Here is a 12,887-nt window from a genome sequence, read left to right on the forward strand (position 1 = left end):
TAATCTTGGCCCACTGTGGGTCAAGAATCAAAAGTTTGGAAGATCCTGCTTTAATCCAATCTCAAATCAGTGTCATGCATGGTAAGCAGAAAAGATCCCACGTCCACTTGCTCTGGGATGTTGTCTTTGGCACCTTTGTCCCTCTGAATAAATTTTTAATCCCAGTTCCCACTTTTTCACCTCATGCCATGTGTTTAAGTTTTTGCAACAGTCCCCTGTGTCAAAATTTTCCAGAGGTCCATACATTCCCATTCCCACTATTTATCATATTTGCCACCTCCTGAAAATCTTTGTCAAGCGTGATGCTTAATATTATATGTCTGTGTGTTGCTTGGCAGATATTGGTGACAAGTAGTCGTGCCTTACTCCTGAAACAGTGGGATTGGAAAGAGAATGCGTGTACACGTACTTGGAAAGCTATTCACACAAGTCCAGTGGCGAGCATGGCTTTTGATTCTACCTCAACGTTATTGGCTACAGGTATGAGACTTGATGTATTGTCTCTAACTCCCTGAACTTAGTCTATTGTGACATGCAAAGGATGCCATTGGTGAGCTTGTAGGTTGCAATGGGGTCAATTTGTGAATCTGTTGAATTCATTGACCCAGCATCCGACGCATTCTGGGGTGTTGAGGAAGTTGAAGGATGAGAGAGACAGATTTTTAATGAGTAATGGGATGAAGGGTTATGGAGAGTGGAGTTGAGACCCAGATACGATCTGCCATTGTCGTATTAAACGGTAGAGCAGGCTCAAGGGGCTGAATTGTTTGCTCCTTCTGAGTTCTGATGTTACATTTGACTGGAAATGCTTCTCAGTAGCTGCCATGAAACCATCGTGGTTTGTTTGTTGACTTTTGCAGGAGGATGTGATAGCACAATCAAGATTTGGGATGTCATCAAGCAGTACTGCACGCACAATCTGAAGGGTTCCTCTGGAGTGGTTCAGTAAGGAAAATTTAACTGTGTGACTTTATATTAGAAGCTGGCCATTGTAATCAATGCTGAGTGTAGGTAAACAGAAAATCAGAAACTGTGGTGTGGCATTGTAAATTTAAAACGGGCAATGATGTGCTTGCTCCGATCTTTGCTGGGTGAGATGGTCAGAGAGAAGCTGTTAGCTTGCGTTGATCCAACTTTCCTTCTCTTTTGGTGACACTCACTCTCTCTTTGCAGCTTGGTTGAATTTCATCCTGACATATCACGTCTTCAGCTGTTTTCCTCTTCGATGGATTATAAGATACGGCTCTGGAACCTCAGCACCAGTAAATGTATGATGGTGCTGGATGCTCACTACAGTGCTGTGACTTCCCTGGCATTTACTTCAGATGGAAATACACTTGTCAGGTACTGCAGACATTAGAGACAGATTGGTTGTAATATATCGTCTAATGTGACTAATCCTGTATTTTAGATGAAAGTTTAGATCTCCTTTGTTTGCCTTCCCTTTCCACTGTCAGCAATGTAGTTGTGATTCTCGTTTGCAAAGAAACTGAAGTTCATTTTACCAACTAAACGATAAATATGAAAGGGAGGCTAGTACTGTGTTACATGAATTTGAAGGTCAACAAACCTTCTTAACAGGGATTCAGCCAAATATTCCAGATTGAACTTAGTTTTGAGCATAATACAATGCTTTATTTTATACAGCTCCGGCCGAGATAAAATCTATATTGTATGGGACTTGAAAACATACAAATCGGAGAGAACAGTTCCTGTGTATGAGGTGAGTTGAAATTATAGTTTCTGATATTGACACTATTTTCAAAACTGGAAAGGTTTAAAAAAAACCCTTCATTTATGAGTCATATGCTTAGCTATGCCTGACTTTTCCTGCCAGTAATTGGTGAATAACATTGATGGTGTCAGGTACCTAAAGTTGCAGTATTAGTGAGACATTGCGCATTTCATGCAAAGTTTTTCCTCCAAAATGTCAATGTGGGTCATGTCATGCAGTAGGTAGTGTCCCCACTGCTGGCTCAGGAGGCTCAGGTTCGACTTCCACCTGCTCCAGGGGGTGTGTTATAACATCTTTGAACGGGTTGATCAGAATATATCTGGTTCTAATTGTTGATTCCATCATTTGAACTTGACGGTGCTGAATCTCTCTCCTGCACGTTTTGACACTGAAGTGCAGATTGGGCTCTATTTTTATGGTATGGTGTATGATGACTCCTTGCATGCACCTTCCACTGAAGATATGAAGTACCATATCTGACATTTTGTAACAGGCTACAGAGCAGGAGAGAGCGAGAGTGTTTCTGCAATGGCGGTGGCCTATGGGAGATGGTCTAGAGAAGGAAGGATATCCTGTACTTGCATTGGAGAAGGACACCATCTCCCACACCTGCAGCTCTTGGTGCTGTTATGTCTGGCTCTGTGTCCTCCTCCCATTCCTCATTCAGACCAAGACACTCATAGGAGGTTCCATGACCAAACACATCCTTTCTCTTGTAGCTGTCCAATAGGTGAAGTTTCATTATACCCCTTTCAGATTAACCCCTCAAAATCTGTGTAGCAAGTGTGCTAGAACATTGGCGAAACATGAACAAAGCATCCATAAAAATTCTCAGAGTTCTCTTCAGAGCTTCAGTGGCTCGTAAACCTGAAATGGTGGCTAACCTTTCCCAGTAACTAGTAAATATGGAATGGTGGCTAACCTTACAAGTAGTGTGTGAAATCCATATTAATACCTTGTCTACTCCAAAGCAGCTGGTTAGGAGAGGGTGTTAAGGGCAAACTCTGGCCACCAAGTTACTCTGCAGTCTCTTCATTGGGCCCCAGCAGCTATTTGAAATGGCAGCCAACACTTTTACTCCAAGCCTAGACAGCATTCTCCCTGTGTCCTTCAATTCCTTGCCCCAAATGGTGTCATGTGATGAACACCGGCCAAATTGACCTTCCAGCTCAAGATGGTCATCTCAGGGAAGGTCTGTTAGTTCCTGAATGTGCTGTAAAACCAAAAGAAATCACCACATCACTCCCAGTAAGTGGATGGATACTGTCCAGCTGTCCTGTATGTATTCACTGCTATTGCTCAGTTTTCCCACTAGGTGGCTTACTTGTGACATTTGAAAGACATCTGTCTCATCCTGAGCACAGATTTCTCTTGATCTACTACTAATATTAACCCTGTGGAGAAAAAATATATAATCCATTCCCAATTGTTTGGAAACCATTTAAAGTTTCCTTAGGCTGTAACATAGTTCTGTAAGAGCTTTTCCTCCAATACATTAGATTTCTAAGAAAAAAAAATTTCTGAACTGCTCTGCAACTTCTTAATCCCTCACTGGTCTTCTAATGTCCTTGTAAACTTTCACTGATTCATGACAGACTGTGGAAGCAGTAGTGTTACTGCCGGAGAATGAAGATTTCACTGCTTTGGGAGTGACGAGCAAAGAACCTCATTTTATCACAGCAGGCAGTAAAGGTAGGTACCAGGCATGTTCCTGAACGGTGACCAATCCAAACAGTTAGCCTGTTTCGGAAAAGCTATTCCATGATTTAAAAAAACACACTTGCCATCGGAACTGACTGCAGTCTACTCAAGGTTCTTGTTTCGTTCAAACTGTAGTGGATTTATCAAGAAGCCCACTGTGCTTCAAAAGCTATCAATATTTTGTGTTTTGAAAAAAAATGCCATGATTCTCAAAGTGACAGAAGTTGTGGTACCCAAATGAAATTATATCAGATTAAACAATTAATGATCTAGAGTAGTTCCAGAAGTTGTCTGCTTATTGTATTTTATACACGATATTTGATTATAAGTATTCTGCAGTTGTACAGAGTATATTTGTTTATAATGTGAATCGTCTGCTGAGTTGACAGATTCAGATCTCAAGCTTTAAGCAGTTTGTTTTTGCCTGAAATCTAATTTTAAAACTTATAATATTAGAAATGCAGATCATTAATTTTACTTCTTGGTTAGCTCACTTTGGTGTTTTGGTTTTGTGATTTCCCATGTCCTTTGCTTATATTACAGACAAAGTCCCCCTGTTTTAAAGCAACCTTGTTTCCCCAGCTTCCCAGACATTTTGCAAGCTTTGATATTTAATTATGCCACAATATCCAAATACTGAATGAATCTACGGATAGAATTGCTCCAGTGCAGATGCCCTGTGGAGAGCATCCCACCCGGACCCACTGTCCTGCCCTATCCCTGTAACCCTGCATTTCCCACGGCCACCCCATCGAGCCTGAGGGTGGAATTGAACCAGGTCTGCTAACCACAGAGATGTAACAATCAGGACTGAATTATATTTGCATGACACAGTCCAATTATTTCCTCCTCCTCCACTTTTAATTCCATTTCCCCTAAAATGGCACTTGCTTAGCCCTCTCGAGGGTGCAACGTTACAGCAGGTCATGGGTGTAATATTACCAAAGCAGAGAAGTGGTCCCATTTAGCCGAGAGGGGGAGCTTTCTTGTGACTTTACCAAAAGAAACCTTGAACATTAAGTACCTTTTGAACTGGACTAATCATGCAGGGCCTGGAGAATGGGCTATGGCTCTGATGATATCATTGGTGGCTTTACTCCACATCACTTGAGCCTGATTTAGCTGTTACAGTCTGGAATTCATGGACCATCTCCCAAGCACCCACCATCCCTCTGCATCTCTTTCTTCCTTTTATGTGTTTTGAATATTAACCACCACCACTCTTGCAGCCAATCAGAAGTTTACATTATGGGCAATGCAAGCCACCAAACGTGAGGGAAAGCAAGAATGGATTAAATATCTCACTTTCTTCTAAGAGCCACTTTGTTCTATGTTTCGTTTACGACTTTGATTTTCTGCTTTCTTGGTTCTGTGCCTATGTTTTTAACTTCACCTACAAAGAATGTTTCCAAATGAGATGTTTGATGAGTGATGGGTGTAAACAGTAGAGGTGATGATTGATATTGTTTTGTTTTTCATTTGCATCATGTGCTGGCAACCAAGGTGATAAACACAATGGCAATTCCTCCGTCAGCGCTGTCAGTGATTTTTAACCTTAATGACTTCTTGATTGTGTTTTAATTCTCGTAATTTCCTCTAAAACACCCGAAGGGATCCTCCGAGTTTGGGAAGCTTACTCTGGAAGATGCGTGTACTCACAGTGTGTGCCTGGTAAACTTCAGAAAGATACTGAAGGGGATGCGGATGAGCAATCTCTGACCCACTGTGCCATTGTTCCAGCAACGCAGAAACTAACCACAGTAACTGCTGAACACAATATTCTCACCTATGACCTATGCACTTTGAACCTTACGCGCCAGGTTAGTAGAAAATTTAAATCAAATCCTCTACCCAAACCCTACTTAGCTCAGTAAATGCCACTTAGCAACAACAAAAGCTTGCACTTCAGAGGCTGATTGTGGTTAGACATTCCAAAGCTCAAGAGCTATTATCTCCATGGCGTGCATGTGGTTTGACTTCTCTGGTATTCCAGCTATACGTACTTGGCTGCTTTCCATGTGAGCTGCTGGTTCCTGCAGTTGTACAAGTGATCATTCAATCCCTACAGTGTAGATACAGGCAATCGGCCCTACAAGTCTACACCAACCCTCTGAAGAGTAACCCACCCAGACCTATTTCCCCCTACCCTATTACTCTACATTTACTCCTGACTACTGCACCTAACCTACACATCCCTGAACTCTACGGGCAATTTAGCATGGCTAATTCACCCTAACCTGCACATCTTTGGATTGTGGGAAGAAACCAGAGCTCCCGGAGGAAACCCACGCAAACACTGGGAGAATGTGCACACTCCTCGCAGGTAGTCACCCGAGGCTGGAATTGAACCCGGGCCCCTGGCGCTGTGAGGCAGCAGTGCTTACCACTGAGCCACTGTGTCGCCCTTAACTGAAGAATAAATTTAGTTCTTCTGGTATGGATCAATTTCATGCGATCTGTATTGGAAGAATAACCTCCTTTAAGGATAGATTAGTTCAGGGAAAGGAGTCTGATATTTACTGATTTTTGTTTGTGTTTTGCTGGATATTTCTCCCACCTCTTTCACCATTTTTTCACCAATGATAATTGTCAATGTTGGTATCATTCAAGTCCCATTTGCCAGCACTTGATCCCTTACCCTTTTATGCTACGGCTTTTCAAGTGCTTTGCTAAATACAGCTAAAATGTCCTGAAGGTTCCTGCCTCTACTAGCCTCCAGGCCTTGACTTCCAGATACCCACAACCCTTTGGGTGAGGGAAAATAAGTCAAATCCCCTCTGACCCTCCTGCTCCTTACCTTAAACTTTTATGTTCCCAGGTTATTTATCTTTTGACTAATGGGCAAAGCTTCTCCCCATCTACCCTATCTATGCCCCTCATAACTTAGTACATTTCAATCATGTCATCCTCAGCCTTCTCTGCTCTAAGGAAAACTACCCTGGTGTGCCTTCATGGCTGTAACTCAGGAAACATCCTGGTGAACCTCTTCTGCACCATCTTCTGTGTATTCACATCCTTCCTATTGTGTGATGACCAGAACTACATACAGCACTCCAGCAGTGGCCTAACTAATGTTATATACAAGTACTTCATAATCTCCTTGTTAATGTGTTCAGCCCCTGGACGAATAAAGGCAGAACTGAAAATGTGTTGCTGGAAAAGCGCAGCAGGTCAGGCAGCATCCAAGGAACAGGAAATTCAACGTTTCGGGCATAAGCCCTTCTTCAGGAATGAGGAGAGTGTGTCCAGCAGGCTAAGATAAAAGGTAGGGAGGAGGGACTTGGGGGAGGGGCGATGGAGATGCGATAGGTGGAAGGAGGTCAAGGTGAGGGTGATAGGCCAGAGTGGGGTGGGGGCGGAGAGGTCAGAAGGCGGTGCTGAGTTTGAGAGATTCGACTGAGACAAGGTGGGGAGGGGAAATGAGGAAACTGGAGAAATCTGAGTTCATCCCTTGTGGTTGGAGGGTTTCCAGGCAGACGATGAGGCGCTCTTCCTCCAACGATCGTGTTGTTATGGTCTGGCGATGGAGGAGTCCATGGACCTGCATGTCCTTGGTGGAGTGGGAGGGGGAGTTAAAGTGTTGAGCCACGGGGTGGTCAGGTTGGTTGGTCCGGGTGTCCCAGAAGTGTTTTCTGAAACGTTCCGCAAGTAGGTGGCCTGTCTCCCCAATATAGAGGAGGCCACATCAGGTGCAGCGGATGCAATAGATGATGTGTGTGGAGGTGCAGGTGAATTTGTGGCGGATATGGAAGGATCCCTTGGGGCCTTGGAGAGAAGTAAGGGAGGAGTGTGGGCGCAAGTTTTGCATTTCTTGCGGTTGCAGGGGAAGGTGGGGGATGTGGACCTGACGAGGGAGTCACAGACGGAGTGGTCTTTTCGGAACGCTGATAGGGGAGGGGAGGGAAATATATCTCTGGTGGTGGGGTCTGTTTGGAGGTGGTGGAAATGATGGCGGATGATACGCTGTATACGGAGGTTGGTGGGGTGGTAGGTGAGAACCAGTGGGGTTCTGTCTTGGTGGCGGTTGGAGGGGTGGGGCTCAAGGGCGGAGGAGCGGGAAGTGGAGGAGATGCGGTGGAGGGCATCGTCAATCATGTCTGGGGGAATCTGCGGTCCTTGAAGAAGGAGGCCATCTGGGCTGTGCGGTGTTGGAACTGGTCCTCCTGGGAGCAGATGCGGCGGAGACGAAGGAATTGGGAATATGAGATGGCGTTTTTACAGGGGGCAGGGTGGGAGGAGGTGTAGTCCAGGTAGCTGTGGGAGTCAGTCAGTTTATAGTAGACCACCCTCCACCTTTTCCTCCGCTACATCGATGACTGTATCGGCGCTGCCTCGTGCTCCCACGAGGAGGTTAAACAGTTCATCCACTTTACCAACACCTTCCACCCCGACCTCAAATTCACCTGGACTGTCTCAGACTCCTCCCTCCCCTTCCTAGACCTTTCCATTTCTGTCTCAGGTGACCGAATCAACACAGACATCTAATATAAACCGACTGATTCCCACATCTACCTAGACTACACCTCCTCCCACCCTGCCCCCTGTAAAAACGCCATCCCATATTCCCAATTCCTTCGTCTCCGCCGCATCTGCTTCTAGGAGGACCAGTTCCAACACCGCACAACCCAGATGGCTTCCTCCTTCAAGGACCGCAGATTCCACCCAGATGTGATCGCCGATGCCCTCCACCGCATCTCCTCCACTTCCCACTCCTCTGCCCTTGAGCCCCGCCCCTCCAACCACCACCAAGACAGAACCCCACTGGTTCTCACCTACCACCCCACCAACCTCCGTATACAGCGTATCATCCGCCGTCATTTCTGCCACCTCCAAACGGACCCCACCACCAGGGATATATTTCCCTCCCCTCCCCTATCAACGTTTCGCAAAGACCACTCCCTCTGTGACTCCCTCGTCAGGTCCACACACCCCACCAAATCAACCTCCACTCCTGGCACCTTCCCCTGCAACCGCAAGAAATGTAAAACTTGTGCCCACACCTTCTCCCTTACTTCTCTCCAAGGCCCCAAGGGATCCTTCCATATCCACCACAAATTCACCTGCACCTCCACACACACCATCTATTGCATCCGCTGCACCCGATGTGGCCTCCTCTATATTGGGGAGACAGGCTGCCTACTTGCGGAAAGTTTCAGAGAATACCTCCGGGACACCCGGACCAACCAACCCAACTACCCCATGGCTCAACACTTTAACTCCCCCTCCCACTCCACCAAGGACATGCAGGTCCATGGACTCCTCCATCGCCAGACCATAACAACACGACAGTTGGAGGAAGAGCGCCTCATCTTCTGCCTGTGAACCCTCCAACCACAAGGAATGAACTCAGATTTCTCCAGTTTCCTCATTTCCCCTCCCCAAACCTTGTCTCAGTCGATTCCCTTGAACTCAGCACCGCCCTCCTAACCTGCAATCTTCTTCCTGACCTCTCCGCCCCCACCCCACTCCGGCCTATCACTATCATCTTGACCTCCTTCCACTTATCGCATCTCCATCGCCCCTCCCCCAAGTCCCTCCTCCCTACCTTTTATCTTAGCCTGCTGGGCACAATTTCCTCATTCCTGAAGAAGGGCTTATGCCCGAAATGTCGAATTTCCTGTTCCTTGGATGCTGCCTGACCTGCTGAACCTTTCCTGCAACATATTTTCAGCTCTGATCTTCAGCATCTGCAGACCTCACTTTCTCCCCTAATAAAGGTAGAATCCCATATGCCTCCTTAGCCACGTGCTTCAGGCACTTGCACCCCAAGGCCCTTTGATCCTCTGTGTTTCCTGCAGTCCTACCTTTCAATCTGTACTCCCTTGCCTTAAAACACATCACCTCATGCTTTTCAGAATTAATTGCTACTGCTCAGCCCATCTATATTGTCCTGTTGTCTAAGGCTTTCTTCCTCACTGCTTACAACACCATCAGTTTTTGTGTCATCAGCAAACTTACTGATCATACCTCCTCCAATCATGTCTAGATCATTAACGTATGCAGCAAAACAGCAAAGGACCCAGCACCGACTGTTGAGAATAGTGTCAATTCACCTCACTGTACAGTCACCTACTGCTACATTCCTTGTTCCCTCAACTTGAGTGGCCTCTTGTGCTGTGATGCTGTCGATAGTTTGCACATCCAACCCTCAGACCCCAATCTCTTCAAGGAGACAGAGAGAACGTCAGACCACCTGAGTGGTTGCTGAGGCTGAATCTCCTGCTTTCTGGGTCCTTTACCTGCCTCATGCTCTGTCACACCCTCCTGTCCCTGTTCACTGATCAAAGCAGACCATTTCCTAAGTAGTAGGACTGTCTTTTGGCACAAAGAATGCAGGTACATTCCCTTCCTGATGTCTGTAGTTCAGCGTCTAGCTCACAAACTCTGAAGCACATCTACTTGAACACTTACTGCAGACGTATTTGTCCCAGATCACAATACTGTCCAGTCACTCCCACATACTGCAGCCGTGGCACATCAGCTGAGCTGCCATTTTTAATGAGCTTTAATTATTTTTATACATTTTAACTTCACCACTAATTTATGTACGATGTTACAATTTAAGAACAGAAAAGATATTGATTGCCAACCAGATTCAGCGAACAGCTGGCTTAATTCTTCACAGAGCCAGTTCCAATCAGCTGTAATAAATCTAACTCTGTCTTTGACTGCCTACCATGGGGGAATCCCCTTTTGCTTGCTGCTCTGGGTGATGCTGCCTGCCTGTCTTAGGGGTTTTCTCTTACCCACCTCTCCAGGTAATGCTGACTACCTTATTAGGTTTCCTCCTGTTAACTGCTCTTTTCAAGAGACTTCGACCAGAGAGTTTCCACAATTTTCAAAACCCCAATCCTCTTTAAATATTTAACTGTATCTTTTTTCCTCTGCACCATTGCTGCTTGCTTTTGCTTGCTTTTGGTATTCAATAAAGTCAGTTATCAATTTGATAAAGTTGAGAGTTCCTGTTTATTTCAGCATGTCGTACGTTGCTCCATTGCCATGAATGCATGTATCCCACCTTCATTGGGAATGATCAGATGGGGTTCGGATATTGGGGAAAGTCAGGGATCAGAGTGGGAAGGGCAATGGATTGGTCAGCACAGTGTGGGGAGTTGAATGCTCAAATGTTGTAGGAAGCCGTGTGGAGGTTGGGATGGATTAGTGTGGTTGTGAGGGATGCCTTTTAGGGCGTGGTGGAAATACTTGCTCGTGGGTCAGGAGGAGCAGTGCTGTAAGTGCGCTTGTTAAAATATAAAAAGAAAAAAACTCATTCACTGGATGTCCACGTCGCCAGCATGTCAGAAATTGTGAATTCGCCACTCTCTGACAACATTTTATAGAGTCATAGAGATGTACAGAATGGAATCAGACCCTTCAGTCCAACCCGTCCATGCCGACCAGATATCCCAACCCAATCTAGTCCCACATGCCAGCACCCGGCCTGTATCCCTCCAAACCCTTTTTATTCATATACCCATCCAAATGCCCCTCAAATGTTGCAATTGTACCAGCCTCCACCACTTCCTCTGGCAGCTCATTCCATACACGTACCACTCTCTGTGTGAAAAAGATGCCCCGTAGGTCCCTTTTATATCTTTCACCCCAAACCTATGCCCTCTAGTTCTGGACTCCCCGATCCCAGGGAAAAGACTTTGTCTATTTACACTATCTATACCCCTCATAATTTTGTAAGCCTCTATAAGGTCACCCCTCAGCCTCCGACGCTCCAGGGAAAACAGCCCCAGCTTGTTCAGCCTCTCCCTATAGCTCAAATCCTCCAACCCTGGCAACATCCTTGTAAATCTTTTCTGAACCCTTTCAAGTTTCACAACATCTTTCTGATAGGAAGGAGACTAGAATTGCACACAATATTCCAACAGTGGCCTAACCAATGTCTTGTACAGCCACAACGTGACCTCCCAACTCTTGTACTCAATACTCTGACCAATAAAGGAAAGCATACCGAATGTCTCCTTCACTATCCTGTCGACCTGTGACTCCACTTTCAAGGAGCTGTGAACCTGCACTCCAAGGTCTCTTTGTTCAGCAACACTCCCTAGGACCTGACCATTAAGTGTATAAGTCCTGCTAAGATTTGCTTTCCAAAAATGCAGCACCTCGCATTTATCTGAATTAAACTCCATCTGCCACTTCTCAGCCCATCTGGTCCAGATCCTGTTGTAATCTGAGGTAACCCTCTTTGCTGTCCACTACACCTCTAATTTTGGTGTCATCCGCAAACTTAAAAACTGTACCTCTTATGCTTGCATCCAAATCATTTATGTAAATGACAAAAAGTAGAGGACCCAGCACCGATCCTTGTGGCACTCCACTGGTCACAGGCCTCTAGTCTGAAAAACAACCCTCCACCACCCCCCTCTGTCTTCTACCTTTGAGCCAGTTCTTTATCCAAATGGCTAGATCTCCCTGTATTCCATGACATCGAACCTTGCTCACCAGTCTCCCATGGGGAACCTTGTCGAACGCCTTACTGAAGTCCATATAGATCACATTTACCGCTCTGTCCTCATCAATCCTCTTTGTTACGTCCTCAAAAAACTCAAATCAAGTTTGTGAGACGTGATTTCTCACGCACAAAGCCATGTTGACTATCCCGAATCAGTCCTTGCCTTTCCAAGTACATGGACATCCTGCAGAAATTTCCTGCAGTCTGGGAAATCTGTGGTTTTAACAGAAAAGGAAACCTCCAAAGGTTTCATTGAGTGACTTAATTCCTGGGAGTGGGTAGATTGCCCTCTCCATTGAGTGGGTGACTTTGAGATGGATTGCAGTTCACTTCCAGCTTCTTAATGTTTTAATTTCACAGCTGATTCAAACCCATTTTTGTTCTTGATAGTTAAAAATACCGATTTCCAACCTGCACATAGTTGCTGCTGTAAGGCTCTTTGCGCAAAGGAGATCTGGGTAGCAGAAATTCCTAAGGCTTCGGGTTAACTCCTGAAAGGAGGGCAGATGACTGTGTTACTTGTGGTCGAGGCAATCACATCTTTTAATGGAACTGTGAGGAATTGGAAAGCAGACTTTGAAGAGAGCACAGAACAAGCTCTGGATTGGTGCTGTAATAGGAAAGGGCTACTTATAAAGTATCAATGTCAAAACTTGATGAATACCATGGCACATTCTGACGATGCCTCAGATTGTACAGAAGATGGAACACCAATATTTAAATATATGTTGACATTAACACACTATTGGCTTAAGGTTTAGAACGCGACATGAATTTCAGGAGTTAAGATTGTCGAGTTCTAATGCTTTCTGTTTTTAGTTTGTAGGTTATAATGATGAGGTGCTGGATGTAAAGTTTTTGGGTCCATCTGACACACACATTGTTGTAGCCACCAACAGCCCACAGCTGAAAGTATTTGAGCTTGCAACGTTAAATTGTCAAATTCTATATGGACACACAGGTGAGTGGAAACTTTCTACTTGT

General features: G+C 45.3%; 1 protein-coding gene across 1 annotated transcript in view; it reads left to right on the forward strand.

The window, feature by feature from the left end:
• Positions 1 to 12,887, forward strand: part of tbl3 (transducin beta like 3) — a 69,506-nt gene that overhangs the window by 18,621 nt on the left and 37,998 nt on the right. The window contains exons 5-11 of the mRNA XM_060840363.1: positions 339 to 480; positions 861 to 945; positions 1,174 to 1,344; positions 1,648 to 1,723; positions 3,331 to 3,427; positions 5,048 to 5,256; positions 12,723 to 12,864. Coding sequence (XP_060696346.1) covers positions 339 to 480; positions 861 to 945; positions 1,174 to 1,344; positions 1,648 to 1,723; positions 3,331 to 3,427; positions 5,048 to 5,256; positions 12,723 to 12,864 — 922 coding nt within the window. The remainder of the gene's footprint in view (positions 1 to 338; positions 481 to 860; positions 946 to 1,173; positions 1,345 to 1,647; positions 1,724 to 3,330; positions 3,428 to 5,047; positions 5,257 to 12,722; positions 12,865 to 12,887) is intronic.

The sequence above is a fragment of the Hemiscyllium ocellatum genome, chromosome 20 (assembly GCF_020745735.1).
Source record: "Hemiscyllium ocellatum isolate sHemOce1 chromosome 20, sHemOce1.pat.X.cur, whole genome shotgun sequence".
Classification (NCBI taxonomy): Eukaryota; Metazoa; Chordata; class Chondrichthyes; order Orectolobiformes; family Hemiscylliidae; genus Hemiscyllium; species Hemiscyllium ocellatum.